The sequence below is a fragment of the Ramularia collo-cygni genome, assembly GCF_900074925.1.
Source record: "Ramularia collo-cygni strain URUG2 genome assembly, contig: RCC_scaffold15, whole genome shotgun sequence".
NCBI lineage: Eukaryota > Fungi > Ascomycota > Dothideomycetes > Mycosphaerellales > Mycosphaerellaceae > Ramularia > Ramularia collo-cygni.
Window position 1 is genome coordinate 771,928 of NW_019716269.1, and position 17,746 is coordinate 789,673.

The 17,746-nt window shown below is 52.0% G+C and overlaps 10 protein-coding genes; 7 read left to right on the forward strand and 3 right to left on the reverse strand.

Moving 5' to 3' along the window:
* Positions 1 to 272: 272 nt before the first annotated feature.
* RCC_08886 (uncharacterized protein) lies at positions 273 to 1,094 on the forward strand (the record flags this gene model as incomplete). Its single annotated transcript, XM_023774132.1, has 1 exon — positions 273 to 1,094. The coding sequence occupies one exon, from the start codon at positions 273 to 275 to the stop codon at positions 1,092 to 1,094; it is 822 nt and encodes a 273-aa protein (XP_023629900.1).
* A 202-nt stretch (positions 1,095 to 1,296) lies between these two features.
* On the forward strand, positions 1,297 to 2,082 carry RCC_08887 (uncharacterized protein; the record flags this gene model as incomplete). The annotated part of the gene is made up of 1 exon (XM_023774133.1): positions 1,297 to 2,082. The coding sequence occupies one exon, from the start codon at positions 1,297 to 1,299 to the stop codon at positions 2,080 to 2,082; it is 786 nt and encodes a 261-aa protein (XP_023629901.1).
* A 725-nt stretch (positions 2,083 to 2,807) lies between these two features.
* On the reverse strand, positions 2,808 to 2,991 carry RCC_08888 (uncharacterized protein; the record flags this gene model as incomplete). XM_023774134.1 has 2 exons in its annotated part: positions 2,808 to 2,898; positions 2,951 to 2,991. 2 exons carry the CDS (start codon positions 2,989 to 2,991, stop codon positions 2,808 to 2,810), a joined length of 132 nt encoding a protein of 43 aa, XP_023629902.1.
* A 614-nt stretch (positions 2,992 to 3,605) lies between these two features.
* RCC_08889 (uncharacterized protein) lies at positions 3,606 to 4,782 on the forward strand (the record flags this gene model as incomplete). XM_023774135.1 has 3 exons in its annotated part: positions 3,606 to 3,666; positions 3,721 to 4,513; positions 4,587 to 4,782. The coding sequence occupies 3 exons, from the start codon at positions 3,606 to 3,608 to the stop codon at positions 4,780 to 4,782; spliced, it is 1,050 nt and encodes a 349-aa protein (XP_023629903.1).
* A 2,145-nt stretch (positions 4,783 to 6,927) lies between these two features.
* Positions 6,928 to 7,532, reverse strand: RCC_08890 (uncharacterized protein; the record flags this gene model as incomplete). XM_023774136.1 has 2 exons in its annotated part: positions 6,928 to 7,150; positions 7,201 to 7,532. The coding sequence occupies 2 exons, from the start codon at positions 7,530 to 7,532 to the stop codon at positions 6,928 to 6,930; spliced, it is 555 nt and encodes a 184-aa protein (XP_023629904.1).
* Positions 7,533 to 8,012: 480 nt separating this feature from the next.
* Positions 8,013 to 8,535, reverse strand: RCC_08891 (uncharacterized protein; the record flags this gene model as incomplete). XM_023774137.1 has 2 exons in its annotated part: positions 8,013 to 8,473; positions 8,526 to 8,535. The coding sequence occupies 2 exons, from the start codon at positions 8,533 to 8,535 to the stop codon at positions 8,013 to 8,015; spliced, it is 471 nt and encodes a 156-aa protein (XP_023629905.1).
* Positions 8,536 to 10,686: 2,151 nt separating this feature from the next.
* Positions 10,687 to 11,325, forward strand: RCC_08892 (uncharacterized protein; the record flags this gene model as incomplete). Its single annotated transcript, XM_023774138.1, has 1 exon — positions 10,687 to 11,325. The coding sequence occupies one exon, from the start codon at positions 10,687 to 10,689 to the stop codon at positions 11,323 to 11,325; it is 639 nt and encodes a 212-aa protein (XP_023629906.1).
* An 811-nt stretch (positions 11,326 to 12,136) lies between these two features.
* On the forward strand, positions 12,137 to 12,625 carry RCC_08893 (uncharacterized protein; the record flags this gene model as incomplete). Its single annotated transcript, XM_023774139.1, has 1 exon — positions 12,137 to 12,625. The coding sequence occupies one exon, from the start codon at positions 12,137 to 12,139 to the stop codon at positions 12,623 to 12,625; it is 489 nt and encodes a 162-aa protein (XP_023629907.1).
* Positions 12,626 to 13,893: 1,268 nt separating this feature from the next.
* On the forward strand, positions 13,894 to 14,568 carry RCC_08894 (uncharacterized protein; the record flags this gene model as incomplete). The annotated part of the gene is made up of 1 exon (XM_023774140.1): positions 13,894 to 14,568. One exon carries the CDS (start codon positions 13,894 to 13,896, stop codon positions 14,566 to 14,568), a length of 675 nt encoding a protein of 224 aa, XP_023629908.1.
* Positions 14,569 to 16,045: 1,477 nt separating this feature from the next.
* Positions 16,046 to 17,488, forward strand: RCC_08895 (uncharacterized protein; the record flags this gene model as incomplete). The annotated part of the gene is made up of 1 exon (XM_023774141.1): positions 16,046 to 17,488. The coding sequence occupies one exon, from the start codon at positions 16,046 to 16,048 to the stop codon at positions 17,486 to 17,488; it is 1,443 nt and encodes a 480-aa protein (XP_023629909.1).
* Between the last annotated feature and the right edge of the window lie 258 nt (positions 17,489 to 17,746).

The following is a 17,746-nucleotide window of genomic DNA, read 5'->3' on the forward strand; positions in this document are numbered from 1 at the left end:
CGATGCGACTATTGGATCCGAATATCGTCGGATCCGGACATGGGCGGATGGTGTGTCAACCTTTGAGCAGATCCAGCGGTACTCCTAAGCCAACGTGTTCACACACGGCAGACCTTTTCGGAGCTCTTTTCATGAGCCACGATATTCCTCTTCTTCTTCTTCCCAACTCTACCTCWACTCACCTTTTGCAAGATCGTGCTTGATCTCAACTCCAACAACAAACGCCACTCCAACAACAGACGCCACGCCAACATCAACCGCCTCCAGCCATCATGTCGACGTCGCTAGGCGATTTCGGTAAGCTGCCAGCGGAGCTTCGGACGGAAATCTTCTTGCTGGTGGTGCTGGAGAAAGTGCACGCGATCGAGCCCTTTCCCATCCTTCCCCTCTCCCAGACATCGCGAGACATACGGTGGGAAGTCCTTCCTCTGTTCCACAACAAGGGCTCCTTCCAGTACCTGAAGGTGTTGCTCAGCTTCTTTTCGCCCCTCGAGATCCAATGGACACTTCATAAGCGGCGCAAGGAGCGGGATCGGATTGTAAGTCGCGGTGTGCCAACCCCGATCGTCCGCAATGTGCAAATCGCCTGGCAGAGCACATTCGATTGTCTAGAAGAGGTGTCAATGAGCACCAAGACGGTCAAGGGGGTGCAGATTGCCAATATTCAGTGGACGTGGAGATGTGACATCCGGCGAGGCCAGCAATGTTGGAAATGTAATGTCGATCCCGCTCACCAGATAAAGTTGCACGACGGACGCGAAGAAAGAGGAAGAAGATGGTTCCGGGAGTATGCTCCGGGAAGCCGAGGGGTTTCGTTGACGGAGATTATGGCCATAGAACAGTGGCTTCTGAGAAGCATCGACTCTGCTCGAATTCCCAAGTACCCGACGAGGGAAAAGTCATCGACCTCGAGGGTGGAAGGCGGCGACATCGGCTCTCGGCGACCCACTCCGCCGATCTCCGACTCAATTATCGGCCTATTGTTCCGAGAACTAGTCCTAGGCGTCGCAGGCCTTTTGTTCATGGTTTGTTTAGCTCCTGTTTTTTTTTTATATGGAATAGTGCTTCTGCTTTCCGAGATCCGCATTAGGTAGCCACTCTATAACTTATTAGGACATATAGCCAGTTGGTGTGCGAGTAAGGGCAGATACTCCTTAGGTCGCGGCCCTCCACTCCGCATCCGGGGAAGCCGCAACCTTATCTCCATATCTACCCCGCATACACTCTATCGGACAGCGAGCACGAGCGTTAACACTCGTTCCTTGACTGTATACACATCCATACCGCCAACCCACAATGACTCTCCTCCGCCCCGTAGTCACCCGCATCTCCTCCACCCGTGCCTTCTCCAGCACCTCGGCCGCCCGAGCATCCCCACTCTTCCACCTCTCCGCTCTTTCCAACCGCAATGAAACGGCGCATTTTAATCAGCTTTCCCGCCTCAATCGGGTCAATCATTCGCCCGCCTTGGAGTTGATCCGAGAGAGCGAAGTCAAGCCGTTTACGAAGAAAGATGCCGAGACGCAAGAACATGAACATGAGCAAGAACATTCTGCTGCAGTCCACAACACACGAAAGGAGCCCGAGGTGTTGACCTCCAGAACGGCAGCAACTCCTTCTTCAACTCCCATCCTGCAGCTCGCATCTCATTCCTCATCTCCCTCTCCGCCCGTCGACATAGCAATGCTGCAGACGCTCCAACAAATGTCCACCCAACTCGCCAATCTCGAAGCACGCCTGGTGGAGATGGGCATGGAGACGGAAAAGGATGTCCGACGAACGGGAGCACTCGTTACGGTCCTCGTCTTTGGAGCCGTGGCTGGGCTCGGAGTCTGGAAATTCTGGCCGCCGGAGAGTGTGAGAGAGGATGCTTTCGCGAGGAAGCATGTTCAGGAACGGAGCAGGATTCTGCCGGCTGACGTCGTGGCTCATCATCACCCTGCGACGAGTGTGGGCGCCGCGATGGGGGAGCCGGCTATCTTCCCTACGCAGCATTCGGTTGTTGCTTCGCCTGTTGCGGCGGTGCGGGTTGAGCAGAGGGAAGGGAGTTCCTGGAAGAATTTGTTGTGGAAGAAGGATTGAAACTTGGGAGGTTCGGTTGCTTTCAACATGATCTGATGAGTGATGAGTAGACGAGTAGACGGAGCTGGGTGAAACCGAAGGTATGTTTGCGTCGTGGCGGAGAGATCTGAGCACCATCTCTGGCATGCAAGTCTAGCATTTACAAGAACATTTACACAAACACACTCATAGCCAAATTCCTGCTTTTTACTCCCATTTTCTAAGCACAGCCTGCATCATCTCCTTCACTGCAACATCAAGCCTTTTCAATTCGAAGCGTCGTTCACTACGGTGCTCACGGAAACACGGAAGAGGTTATTCGGACTTTTTTGTCTGTACATTACATCGCATTGCTACTTCATCTGGACATGCCAGAGTTCTCCTCCTTCGCAAGCCCTGACATCTGTCTTTTCCGACCCGGGAATTCCGCAAGCCAAACACCTCAGCTGTTGAATGTTTTCTGACATATCTTATGTTGGAAGACTTGGTGTACGTGTAGGATCATGAGCTACAGGCTTCGATGAGGTCTGTCGTCGTGTCCAATCAACGGATTACATTCCTCCTCAGACAAAAAAATCTTGATGTTCCTTCTACAACGCCTTGACTGGCAATTTCAAGGCGAGAGAAGAGACACCGTCCCTGCATCTGACACCATCTAACTCGTGGCCGTCGTAGGAAGCCGGCGCCAAAGAGATGAATCTCTTCGATGACGATCCCCAAGCAGTCCTCGGCATGCTCCGCTTCATCTACGGCTTCGGCAAGATTGCCTTGTGCGCGTGCACTTTGTTGCCGCTGAAGCAGATGGTGACGTCGGAGAATCTGGCGTCATTGTAGAGTCTGCACGCGATCAATCATAGGCATGCTGTTCTGTGACGGAGGAGAGACTTACCTCTGACGTCGAGCCAGATCGACATCTCTGGGATCAGCCATGATCATGCTTTCTCTGTTTGATGATCAAAAGCAAGTCTCCAAGGACGTCCTGCTGCACCTCTGATGGATGCTAATCCCACTTCCAGGAATGAAGTCTTCGGGAATTAGCTTCATGATATACTGCTTGCTGATGGTAATGTATATACAAGTCGTGATATTCCGTTGGGGAGGAGGTGTAACAGTGGAGAGATGAAGAGATTTGATGATAGAAGAAGAAGTTGGGAAAGGTCTTTGGGACCGATACTTGTACTCTTCTAGCGAGTGTGTCTGTATGGAAGGATATGGAAGCGCTTGTTGTCCTCTTTGTCATACTGGAGACCTGGCGGGTTCCTGCGATTGCGAGTGATGTCTACTTGTTCTAGACATGGACCCGGATGATTCGGGCAAGCAAAGGATCGGACCCTTTTCCGCGCGTAGCAGCGGTCAGCATGGACAGCAGCGTTGCCAAGAGACCGACATCGGGCATCTGTTACGATCTAGACCTCACCTTCGACGATGACATCTACACACACCATCGAACCTTTGACATCGACCTGTGATGAAAGAGTTGCTTGCCATCAATTCACAAGCCTGTAGAAGCCAGCCGTCTCCAGCTTCAAATCCACGAAGCCGCCATGGCTGACCTTCAAGCATCGCTCGGCAATCTTCGGTTATCAGAGCCACGGCCGGAGCAGCGTAAGGTCAACATCTGAGCGCTTTCGAAACTTGGTGTTGATGGAGTCTCGATAGCACCRTCCGGGAACGAGTACTTCCAGATCAAGCCTGCAAGCCTATTGGGTCTCTCGGACGAACTTCTTGCAATCATCTGCAGCCATGTCATGATAGATCCGGGATCAGAACGCCAACACATCGACAAGGTCTTTGCCTTTCCCCAAGGAGTCATTCCCGACCGAATCAATGACCACCTGCGAATACTCCTCCGCCCATTTCGATGCCATCCAAGATTGTACAGAATCGGCCGGCATGAATTCCTCGCTTCCAACTTGGCAGTCTTGAATTCCGCCGATCTCAAAGCTTCTGCCGCTATCCTCCTGCCGGCATCGGTATCGCCTCGAAATTCCATATTGCTCCTCAAATCCCTGGTCCACGTGCAATGCCATGTAAGCGTCAGCGATCTCCGAGCGCCTTTCACCCAGCGTTTCAACACCCACCATGTAGATGTCCTGAACATGGACCGGGAGTGCGAACAACTTCGACGCATGTCCGAACTCTGTCCCAACCTCAAGACACTGCATCTATTCCTCAAGATTGATGAGTGGTATCTCATGCCAACAGGACCGGACATTAGGATGGATTCTGGAAGGCCGATGACGGAGAGAGAGGTGAGGTATCGTGGAAGGGCGCAGACGGTGGTGCAGTTGGTGAGATCTCTACCATTGGGGAGGGTTACTGTTGCTTTCCATCACTGGCGTAAGGATGTCGCTGTTCTTGACATGCGGGATATGGCGACTGAGAAGGTCATTGATGTGATTCTGGCAAAGACGGTGCCGGAGACTTGGGATGCGCCGATCGCGAGGGTCAAGTGAGCCTCCTTTCCGGATGTATGGCGAAAATCCATCAAGACCATGTGTGACATGTCATGGAACATGCCATAGCAGACCGAAGCTCTCTACCTCTTGGGTTCAAAGCAGCCGCAAGTCAGGGGTGGTCGTCTTCCATGGGAAGGAGCTGCAGCTTACAGTACCTGCCGGCTTCCTGTACGAGTCTCGCTTGGATTTGGGGGTCAAGATTCCATCTCTCCTTCCCACTCTCCGGCGAACCTTCACCTACGCCAACGATGCCTACTCCTAGCATTCGAATCATTGGCCTCGCTCGTTCAGTCTCAGATGCCATCATCTTTTGCTACGATCATAGTTTGCTGCGAAGAAAACCAAGCCGATTCGTCGGCAAGATCAGCGAACAATTTGGCAGCTATATCTGCGATGAGCACGACCTCGAGAGATGCGTGCGTCAGACCGGATGGTGGTGGAATCGTTCTGTGACTTCTTCCGAGTCCCTTGTCTTCAGTGCTGGCAGCGAGTATTGCAAGATGTGGAGATCTCTATGGGCTTTCTGAACTGCCATTTTGATGAGATGGCGTCTTGGACAGGGCTTGCTCTATTCCTCTACCGTTTGCTGGTATTCTTTGGAGCAGTACGTCTTGCCATCTCCTTTGGCGGCTACTCGACACTTCGGAGTCCGCAGCTGCCCGTTGAGTGGATCGTTCGACATCCAACGCGAGGTATTCTATACGTCAGCATGTCACAGAAACCGATCATTTCTCCTCACACGCATCCAGCTATTGCTAGACAAGAACTTTCAACTCTTGCGTAGGTACATCAGAGCACATTGATTGGTCCAAACTCATTGGGTTCTTGGCCCGAATCTAACTTAATCCCGAGCCTTGGCAACATAGGTGGCTTCCACCAGATGTAGGGCCACGGAGCGCTTCTCGGGTGAGTTTGCTCGACCAACCACCCTCATTGTTGCGCTTTTCATCCTTATATCTGGTGTTTCTTTCTCCTTGGATGATGTGGGCGATTCTCTCCTAAGAAGTCTCGTCTTTTCTCATTCCCGCAACTCCTGTGGCTTGACGTACCGAATGTTCGATCACGACACCTGGCCTTTCCGCTCCGCCTCTGGATCTTTATCCCCCGGGAAAGATGCTGTGATATCTCACGAAGAAGAAGCTTACAGGGCACCCCGACAATCTCGAGCAAGTCGTGGGTGACTTGGTGATTTTCTCATCGAGATAAGCCAGCGACTCGTCCTTGTACGTCATCACTTCTTGGCTTGAACGACCGGAACCATCCCATCACGWTCAATGAAAACCCTCTCAATACGCTCAGCACCTTGAACATAAGTCCCACAACGGCCTATGCGCATCGCCCCGACTAAGACCCCGATAGCGAGAGCGACATGCGCTCCCCGAAGCGGTAGAGGCACGATGCGTCAGATTCGTCTCCCAAGCAGAAGCCGTTTCTTCATTGTCAAGCCTTTCCCTTGCGCATCGAGCTCGGCTAAGTTTCATGGACTACTCCCTCCTGCTTCCCATCGCCCGCCGTGTGCTCGATATGGCCGCCACACCTCCAGCTGTCTTACACGAAGATTGAGGCTTTGAAGAGGCGTTCGTACCACCTGCCTTCCTTTATTCAATGCAGCAGGGAACGACAAGGTATTAAGAACATCATTATGTCCGCAAGACCCATCTGGGGTTGGCCAGGTATCTGTCGCCGAAAACCGCCTCCTTGAAACTGTCTACGATGTCCGAAAAGTTCGACGCTACCTCGATCGAGATCGTAGACAGACTTCACGACTGCGACGCACAGTGCCTCCTCCTCTCAGACTTCCTATCTAGACCTCCTACCCAAGTTTGACGCTGGCGGCCGCAAGATCACTTCGAAGAGCTACATCACGGCACCGAGCTTGGCCATATGATCTATCCTAAACTGGAGTCTATTGCCTGGCCTGTGGCTTCGCACGCTATCTCGGCACTGTTCTCCCTGGACTCGCCATTTCTTCTTACCAACAGATTCATGCAGTATCATTCAAGCAATACCATTCAGTAGCCGATGTCCTTCTTCTTGCTGGCCAGCAATTGTGTTCGCGTACAGAATTTTGCTATTGTGACTCAACTTCCACTTTCAGTAGTGAGTCTTGAGAGCAATGCGAGCATTGCATTCTTTCTTCCCTGCTCTGCTCTACTCTCTGATGTTATGACACATTACGCATGACCGCCGCAAGCCTTATTATCATCATCAGATTCACCATTATGAACCGCTTCACCCAAATGACCACTACTTCCGCCACGATTGCCCCATCAAACTCCTCCGCTTCGGCGGCCTCCTTAGGCTGGCCTTCCACTAGGTCTTCACCAACATCACGATCGACTCCGCCTTAATTAGCACTGCTCCAGCCGTCATTGCCGCACCAAATTCCGCCGCTCCGCCTCCATCCTCAAGCTAGTCTCCTTATCCCATGCTGGATACCAAGGATGGCGGCAAGGCTGAAAAGCTCCAAATATCGACCAAGCTCTACAAAGTAGTCGATTCGTCCAATCTTTTCAACGTGAAACGTACGCCGATCATCGATATACACAGCTATAGCTCTGTCATCACCATCTACAAGCTTGAAATCATGGCCTCCCATCAAGCTGGCACCGTTTGATTTATCGTGCATTCTTCAGCACATCAGTAGAGGCAGAAGCATGAGGGCTCTGATTCAGCTCACCTTCGCCACCAAAACAGTCTATCATCAAACATGAAAGCGTGCTGGCTACTCCTCCTTCCCTCGGGAAGCACATCTGCCCAAGCATCTTTTGGAAGTGCATGGGGATTCGGACCCAACATGACTCGGACGCTATAAAAAGATTTGGGCATGACTGCAGCGAGTGTCTGGAGACCATYTCCGTCGGAAGTGATGTTGATTACACCAAAGCTCGTCCCGGCCCATAGAATCGGGACTGTGTTGTGTTGAATCTCGAGCACTCGCTGGGTATGCACATGGTCTGTTCCAATGTCATATGTCTTGATGACTCCGGGTGTCTGGTATTCGTTGGACATCTTGACAGCTTCAGTCTGGTACAATGGTGTGGAAAAGGCAACTGCGATTAGGCACGAACGACATATTATAAAGCAWCGAATGTGCAAGGGGTTTCTCTATGAGCCAGGTGTTCGTTACCTTTGCCTAAGCAGGCAAGGCGTCCGGTGCTTGGAATGTGTCTGCAAATGATGCCAGAGCTGACGAACAGCTGGCTTACCGAGAATCTCCTCGCACATGTTATCCAGATGAAACGCGATGATTGATCCTACGGTGCAACTTCGAGTGACGTTACTCTGATCCTTCGACGATCATCTGCAGCCAAGACTTTGGAGCTTAGCCGGTGTCCTTGTTAGCGCCAAGCTGTTTGCTGCTGAAAACGCATCGTCACCTGGTGATACTTTTCAACTCTTCATCTTAGACGATACGTCGTCGAATGCTGGTATAACAAGCTCTACCGTGATGTCTTCCAACCTACAGCTCCTCATATCCACGATACTCGCCTACCATCCATCCGATTGTGTCCAGTATCCAGCCATCCTCGAAGCTGCCCATACAGCCAGCCCGGCATTGATCAGAATGGTCCCAAGGAACCCAATCGGCCTTCCCTTGCCCTTGTAGTTGCTGCTCATCACTCCCGCCTCTGCGTGAAGCAGTCTGACCACACACAGAGCGCCCAACACCCAAGTCAAAACTTTCTTGTCTCCGCCATCTCTTTCCACCAGTCCCGCCAGGATCAAAGCAAGAGGAACATTCTCGTAGTAGTTGGTCTGCGCTCGCACTGCGGCAAGAAGACGATCGGGACGCTGGGCGAGCTTCTTGTCGGCTGGCGAGACGGAATCTTGTCCGATGACAGTGTTGGACGTAAATCGCTGTACTACCACTCGGCCTTGGAGGAAGATGTAGTAGGCCGTAAGCGGCAGTGCAAACGTCGTGGTGACGGGAAGTCTGCCTGAGAAGTCTTCTTTGGCAGTTGTCAGCATTCATACAATGTCCTACAGCGAATAACACAGTACCGAGCGGCATGCTGATTTATGGAGCAGGTCTACTGGCGATGATAGGTATGAGGAGAGGTAGACAACGATTTGAGGGAAGATTGTGTTTGATATGCTTGCCAGGGATCAGAAGCAGGGATCAATGGTCGGGGAAATAACGGCCCTGGCAGTTCGGCATTGACCTCACCTCTCGCTCGAGAGCAGTCCCAATAACTTATCCGCAATCTCAGCTCGCTGGTCGTGGCGACATGTGTCCCTGATGGAACAGCGGCCGACCGTCAAACGAAAAGACTGAAGCTGATGGTATGGGCTGTCAACGGCCGCATACGAAGACCAATAAGGACACATGTTCCCCAGTCAAGGTCAATTGATCTTACAGGTGATGGAATTGAGCGCCACAAATGGGCTTAACGACACAAAAAGAGGTTGAGGCACAGATCTGAAGGCACATATTCATGCCCGTCGGCCGTGTCATCAATAGCAGTCAGCATACCATTCTTTGATTCGCAGCATACCAAGGCAAGCACCCACCTGCCCGTTCATACCTACGCTTGGATTCGTCAACCAAAGCCATACATACGCTGTTTACGCCCGTTATCTGGAGACGATCACAGGAAGCAAAAGACGATGCCTACTCCAAGCAACGCGGGCTGGATCCGGCTCGATATGCACCTTCGGGATAAATTTACGGGTTACAACTGTTCACGGGCCACAAATGCAGCTCGCCCAGTTGACCTTCGTGAGAGACCGAGGCTGAACGACACAGATGGATCGACCAGCGTGCTGATCGAGCAGAGCGCAACCTCCGAGTAAGACATACCGTAAGGTCTAATCGTAACCAAGCACTCTGGTGCTACACAGATGAGAAGCAAGACTTGATAGCGCATCCCGACCACCCTCCCGCTGCTGAATGGGACGACATCGATCTGTATGGTACCCATTCTGATGACTACGAATGGTTTGACACTCACAATTTTTTTCTCCAACTGATCACTGAGCCAGGGCAAACAATGAGCTACTTCCAGCAATGGGAATTACAGCGCATTGCTCGGGCTGGTAGTAAGTGCTGATGATGAAAAACATACAGCTACTCGCGCCTCCGATGGCACCTGAGACTGCCACGAGATGGACTATGACATTCGAATGGACTCGCCGATCCAGCTGTGGGGCGACATCCCTCTTGCAAATCAGGAACTTGATTCTGATGACAGCCAGAGTACGTACCGAGGTACCATGGAGGGTTGGAGCCACGAAGCGTAGTTCAGCTCACCTCGTGGCCCAATTCCTCCCAGCGGCGATAAGACTGAAGACCGTCAAGGTAGGGTCTTGGACATGGTTGTGTCACAGCTCGCTGACGCTGATGGCTGCGCCATCCGCAGATTGGGTGAGTCCACCAACCCTTGTCAGACCAAGTGCTTCCACGTCTTCTGCGAGGAGTGTCTCGATGAGTAGCTTGATCACAATAGGTCATGCCCGACATGTAGAGCATTTGTTGATTCAAGCGAGCTACTTGAGGTCCAAATGTCGAGGGCTTTGAGCGAGGTATCAGAAGATGACGAGGTGAGCGAGTGAACCATGCAAATTCAAGTATAAGTACGAACCTGAATGACCTGTTTTTCGTATCATACAAAACCGATTCTTATTTTATCTTGTCAATATCTGCTATGTGTTCCAATGTCCGTGAAGTAGTCCCATTTGAGAACTTCGATGCAGCATCTCCATTGAGAGAATTCATCCCATTCTCGGTGAGGAGCACGTCAATCCATGGTTCAAGATTCTCTTTGTGTGTTCAGCGGGTGGATGCGTGATAATGAGCTGGAGGACGATTCTTCGGATCATTGACGCCGTGGCGTATCCGTAATTGATTGTTGTGTTCGGCACGTCTCATGAAATCATTTGAAGGAAAATGAGCCGATCGACCGCCAGACAAAGACCACAAAGCTATTTCAAGTTGTCGGCGGCTCAGCTGTGGAGTCGTAGTGACGCGGATATGACTGTCTGCTGGCCGCAAACGGTGAAAACGTTTCGATAAAGGAGCACGATGCGCAATGAACGATATATATATAAGTGCAACGCAAGCTCGCCGTGATTATGCAAGTTCCACCAAACATACGACTCGGGCTTTGCACATTCAGCAGACAACAATCAAGAACACGACAAATACTTGACTCAAAGTCCGATCATGGCGACGCCTAGCAAGTCGCAGTGGAGTCGCCTAGACATGGCTCTCGGAGAGCTATGTATTGACTACCACCGAACTGAGCGAGATGCCGGTGCTAGAGCAGCGCCGGAAGCTGAGTGGAAGGCTTGGCTCGACAAGCGCATCGACAGAGCCAAGCGTAACCGCCTGGCGAGACATGCTGTTGGAACGGAACGCAATGAAGGGCTTTATGAGGCTTCAATGTCCATGGAYAAGGCCAAGCTTGCTTCCTACGGATCTCAGGCCAACGATTATGAATGGATTCTGAACCCTGAGGAAGATCCGGCTGGCGAAGGCGGTGATGACGAGGCTTGGGGAAAGTTTCCGCCTCCAGAGGGAAGATCCAACTATCAGCAGTGGATCTGCGAGCGGATTGCTCGTGCAAACAGAAACCGCGAAGATGGTCAACAGCCTACGGCTAGACGTGCTTCAGACGTCAGCGAGGACCACCACGAGATGGATTTCGACATCTGGATGGACTCTGAGATTCAAAAAGAGGGTGGATATCCCCTTGTGAGGGATAATATGGAGGCTGATGATGACAACAATCCGTCTCAGAACAGCATCGAGGACAGGCATGCTGAATGGTACAAGCCGTCTCGCGAGTTGAAGAAGAACTGAAGATAGCTACCCACAGTTGAAACTGCAACATCAGTTGAGGAAGGGAAAAGTACCATCAGTACATCAAGCCGTAGCGACTCCCATCTCAATCACGAAATGCTATCAGTTTCTCAAACATTTTATCACTCATCCTCTGAGGTATCACCGTTTGCATACAGATTCACCGAAGCCGGATAGATAAAAGGAGGTTTCATTACTCCTTGACAATGCATGTAGAAATAAGCTATTACGTTGCAGCACGAGGATTTTGCACATCGCTGTCTGTACCATCCTTCTGGACTTCTAGCTCATCATGCTGCCTTGTTGCTCGTCGCCGTTTTCATGACGTGTTCGTTGAAATCGAATCATTCACTCGCAATTGTCCGAAAGTAGGTAGGCTAGCTCCCGTTGTCTTGGCTTGGTATCACCAGCTTCAAAGTTGTCGCCTCGCTCCTCAACAGCCACCGCTTCCCAACTGACATCGTCTTATAGTCAAGCCATCCATTTATCTTTTCAACGCCGCAGTTGTTTGCAAGTGCATGTTCCATACACACCTCAGCCTCCCTTCCTTCACGAGTCATCAGGATTTGCATCATCTTCAATCGCCATCGACAAGATAATGAGTGCTGGGAGTGCATCTCCAGACCCCTCCTCGAATTCCAGCCAAGTTGATGTCTTCTTGATGTCTTCTTCGACCAGTACGTTCGATACAAGCCTCAGTCTGCCTTTCCTCTCGAGTCATATAGCTAGGACGTCGGTGCCGTGGCAGACGAGAGCGTAAGAGATGTTTCCATTTGCTCCCTGAATGGATCAAGGTACGAAGCTACAGAAGATGTCGCCGAAGAGTGGGAAAACGACGAAGGCAAAGCATAGGGAGTTCCAGAATGGGCTGAGTCTGAAGCTCGTGATTCTGTCGACCAACGTGTATTTGACGTGCGATTTTGAAGATCAGTCGACCATCCGCATACACCCTCACGTCATTCATCGTATGAGTTWTGTTCACGGCTGCTTCAAATACTCCTGTCACGATTGTACGGGCTCAGAAGTCGACCTCACACTTTACGATACGAGACGTTCCCCTGTCTTTTCGCTGTTCATCGGCAGCCGCTTAAACCACTCGAGTCCAAGCTCGGAGAACTTCCAATGTAGCGGCCTGAACAACGAGACAGAGGAGTGCTGGGAAGATGAACGTGGCGAGCGATGGCTCAATGGTGCGAGGAGAATGAATGCTCGGGAGAACGATCAAGACGGTATGATTTGGGCTGAAGAAACTGGAGAGGTCTGGCCGACTTGGAGGGACGAGACTAGACAAGCTTGTTAAATTCCCACTCCCGCCTGTCTCATGAGCCTTAGAGATGGGAATTGGGACATTGTACAACAAGATACCTCGTGGCACACGCAGAGTTGCCATAAAGTAGCCAGCTACATCGCAGTCGGCGATCACTTGTAAGCTGTGCATATTGAACCTTTTGCTTGCTCTTCACCAGTCTCTGGAACTGGTACTCGTAGCCGCACAGAGGAATCGGCGAGCGGTCGGCGTGACTCACACTATACTTCCCGCCCATGCCATCGGAATGTAACCGTGTCACATGCCTCAAATGGTCGTTGTGCCCCGCAATTACGTCGCAGTGATGAATTTTTCCCGCCAAGACGCTCTGTTGGATGCATATTCTGGCGATCAACAACAGAGGATCCGTGACCTGCTTGCCCGTGAGTGGGAGCAGCGTCTTCGCAACTTTCCGGAAGCCTAGATAGATGGCCATCCTGTGCTTCAAGAAATCGTTGAAGAAGATKCGTTCGGGAAAGCTCAGTCCTGGCAAGATCTTCCCGCCAAGATCAATTTGCGCGGTGGAAAGCGCAAGTTGGTGATTTATCTGCCCGACGAGGATGGTGAGTTGAACAAAGTTGGYGAGACTAACGGTGTTGGTCGTAAGAAGCAGCAATTGGCGGTTCGGGATGCGATTGCTGGGTTGATCGTTGGTTTGATAATGGTAGAGAGCTGTTGCGGAGGATTTGGCATCTAAAGCTCAAGTAAGGACGGGAAGGCAAGACGATCTGAGGTGTGATGGTCTTGTCGGAAGAACCGCGCCTGACTTAGCACAGACTGCAAGGCATGATAAGCGACGAACGGTGGCCTGGCGAATCAACAAGCGAGGAACAGCTTCTCCTGAGCAAGATCAAAGATCTCTTGTCTCCCAAATCTGATGTTATTTCGAGTTCTTCTGGTCGTCGACCTGAGGCACGCAAATTCTGCCAGCAACAGTGACACCTAGCCGGTAGACTTGCCATCTGTTCACGGTACCACGCCTAGATTCTAAAGTTGACAAACAAATATTGGTGAAGAATCCTGTACTTATTGCCAACAGTAAGAGAGCCAGACATTCAATACAAAGCTGTTCAGGGCTCGAAAATATCATCAAATTAGAGCACTATGGAGGAAGGAGCATGCGCTAGCGCAGGCGTGAGTGAATCTCCCTACTACCCCAACCCTAACGCTTGCTTATCTCCGCAATCTCCATTACGTCCCACGCCCTTCCAAAATTTCCCCGGCCGCCTCGCAACATTGCGCGACACATCCACACCTTCGCAATGGCGCCCATCAAACCCGGCAAGCGCAACAACATTCGCGCTCGTGCTTCCAAATCTCTTGATCCTCGTGGAAAATATGCGCCACCGCTTCATCCCGTTGACGCTTCGGAATCGACACCCACCACAATCCCCGCAGTCCCCGCGGAGGAAGCGAGAAGTAATGGGATGCTAGATGCAGAGTGGCGGTTGAACAAGCAAGACAAGCGAGCGATCAAACATAACGCGCTTTTGAACAAAGTGCGGGAAGCAGGCGTCACGAAGAAGAAGGTCTTGAAGCGGAGGCGACCGGGAAAGAAGCTGGCGGGCGGGAATCTTGATGATCTCGCCGATGCGTTACCGGATGCTGGGGATGAGGAAATGGAAGATGATGGCGAGGAATGGGAAGGTGTGGAGGAGGAAGGAGAGGGAGGAGTCGTGAAGAAGGCAAGGCGGAAAAGAAAAAAGGTGCCTGTGGGTGGGAGGATGGAGATGAAGAGTTTGAGTATGCGGCAGGGCGCGATGAAGAGGAAAGCGGAGATGGAAGGAAAGGAAAAGGAAAGATTTGGGAAGAATCTGGCCAAGATGGTGGAAGGTGGAGGAGCGGGCAAGGAAGGTGGGCAGGCGGAAAGGTGGGCGGCATTGAGGGCTTTCATCGGTGGGACGATGCAGACGAATGAGGCTTTCAACAAGGTCTGAGTGGATTTGCGGATGGTGTGCAACCATGCCAAATGTTGGCCGAAGATGCTGGCTGAACACTTTGCTAGAGATGATCACTCCAGCGCCAAAGGAATATACCCAACGACGATGTGCATTTCGAAATCAACTGGCCTTCGCCGTTCAGCCCCAATCACCATCGTGCATCTTCGAGCCGGCGGAGGCGCTTCACCCAAGGGCATACCTTCTCAGCAGCACGGCCAAGCGAATCTGCGAATGAGACAGTCGCTCCACAACATTCCGCAGTATTGAAGCTCTGCGGGTCACCAGTCAGACGTCACTCAGCATGTGCTGGATGTGCAGACCTCTGGGTGTTCTTTCGCTTGTATCAGGGCTTACTCAATACCGGATATCTCGCCGATATTCACGATCCTCTTCGCCCCAAGTCTGGTTACGTTGGACATTGTGCTTTGCTACAGGTGAACAGCATCCCCATCGGGGTCGAGCAGAGATTTAGCGGACGGTTCTCGAGGATCCAATGAGAGGGCGTGGGATGAATTCGTCTTTCTTGTCATGCTTATCGTCATCCTTGTGAACGGACCGCAATAGCTTTGTAAGATGCTGATCCTTCTCGTAGGCCGTCTTCGCCGGCTCGAAGTACTCTATGTCTTCTCAGCCCCGACACCTGGTGCTCCGTCTCTACGCAGGCAAGTCATCTCCTATAGAGCTTGGAACGGACCGCAGCTCTTGACATTTATGTGCCTCGACAGCAGCCTCTCCTTTTACTGCTATCGCCCCTCGAATGCATTGCTCCACAGCGTCGGAGAAGGGGTCGAGCATGTGGAAGCGATGCTCTGGCAGCTACGGCCAGAGTCGTCGTATCGTAACTTGTATTTGTCAATGGCAATCTACTCTGCTTGAGAGGCCGCCTGATACGCTACGAGGTGCTTCCCCGGCCGAAGGGACAATTACGTTAAATGAGAGGTCATCAGCTCCATTGGAAAGACAGGGATGTGGACTGATTTCCTCATTGTCGGAGAGAACTGTCTGCTTATTCCTTCCCGCTTGGTTTTCATCCCAAGTCTAACGCTTACAGTACTCCCGATAGCCGTCTGCCATCGGACGTTGAACAAAAGCCCGTCATATCTCGTTGGCTTGCATGCGAGAAGATGAATTAAGAGTGACACATACCATTGACCGGTCTGTTGATCCAAGTGCGCGAGAAAGACGTCATGTGGCGGGTGGAGAGTGTCTACGCTGCCTCGCTCTTTCTTGACACCCACATCGTTTAAGACCCCATGCCTTGGTGTCATGGGGGAAGTCGAAGCCCGACAAGATGTGTACCACGTCGACTCAAGTGTGTACTGCAGAATATCTCCTACAAGGTCTAAGGCCGCGCATTTGACAGACCAGGTATTGTCTGGACGTTGGGGCGGATGAGGATTCGCCTTGCATCGTCCTCGCTGTTGTCCATTGCGAGGGGAAGATGAATGAGTACAAATGCCTTCAAGTTTCCATGATGTCTCGAGCAAGTTCAGGGTGCGCTGGCGTTGTCGATCCTCCACGATCGGAGTTCGGCTCGCGGAGACAGCTCCGTCGGGCGCAGTGTCGAATCCAACGACGACGACCTCCTCCCATCTTCACGACATTCACGACATTCGCAACATTTACGCACCCCTCCTCTCCGGATTCTGTAATGTCCTCGCAGAAATTATCCTCATCGCCGGCCAGCATTCTTCCCCTCATCGACGCTCGACTCCCTCCGTCTCCTCCCGCGTCGCCCAAACGCCCGTCCTCATCGTCCTCGCGCTCGCCTGTCGACCGCATTCTCCGTGTGCTCCATCTTCTCCACGCCGGGAAATCTCCTCGTAGGACCTCATTCCGTCTGGCAGAAGTGCAGCTCGAGAGACTTCACGAGCGCATTGAMGCGGACTCTCTGCTCGCGGCTTTTTACCACCACAAAGTCCGCTGGGCTTACCAAGACGGCGTCTACTTTCTGCGCATGCCGAGTGTCGTGCATGAAGTCTTCACCGCGAGAGTTGTGGACGGCATCGCCCATGCTATTTCTGCGCTGGCGTTGAAGCTGGGAGGCACGGCGGGACACGCACTCCGGGGAATCAAGAAGGGCGGGAGCCCGACGCTGAAATTGTCAGGACCAGCAGCACCAAGCAGCAGCAGTCAGGAGAGTGAAGAGCAAGTCCTGGTCGAGACACATCGCAGTCCGGATGGCACCTTCTTCCATGACTCTGCACCGCAATGGCCGGGCGTGGTGGTCGAGGTTAGCTACTCCCAGCGCGACCACAAACTGGACCGGATCGCCGAGAGTTATGTGGTGGACAGCTTTGGAGGGATTCGATGTGTCATTGGTCTGGAACTGCCATATGGACGGGACACAGGAGTGCGGACTTGTACCATGGGCTTGGATTGCACCGCGGCACTGAGTGTTTGGCGACTGAAGGTGGAAAAAGACGACGATGGAGAGGAGACGCTGAGCTGTGCGTGCGAGACGGAGCATGCGCCATTTATGGGGAAACAGGGAAAGCTACAAGAAGGGCAGTTGGAGCTGACAGTGGCAGATCTGTTGCCGTCAGAGGTGCTGGACACACTGGATACTGGGGTGCGGGGAGAGAAGATCTTCATACCCTTCGAAGATCTTTGGACATGGCTCCGCGATGCCAATCGTGCAGACGAAGCGCACAAGGCCAACAAACCCAAGCCCGTAGAGAAGGCCACGATGAAGAGGAGGAAGCGAAAGCGRACACCCGAAGAGGAGGTGGATGAGGAGAGGGAGGGCCAGTTTCAACGCTTGGAGGATGCAGAGGTGGAAAGGGAGCTGCGACAAAACAGTGCTTGGAGGGGAGCGGGGATTGGGAGCAGTACCAGGGAGCCGGAGAGAAGGAGTACGAGACTGAGCTTAAGAAGCAGTGGTCCGGAGAGTGCTGGTAAAGCTGAACCCAGCTGAATGTAGTCGAGGAGAATCGGATACACTTATCATTTGCAATACATGTGTAACATTGCTAGCGCCTCTAGTTCACTTGAAATCCACATATACGCGCCATCTCGCTACGAGGTAGCGAATTTATCGGGATAGAAGCCGTCTTTACATTTGGCCTTTTATCCTAAGGTAAGGCTACTTCGTAGTAACCTCCGTCGACTAAGAATATAGCTTTCCGTAAACGGAGAATATCTATAAAATATATATAAACTTCTAAATATAAGA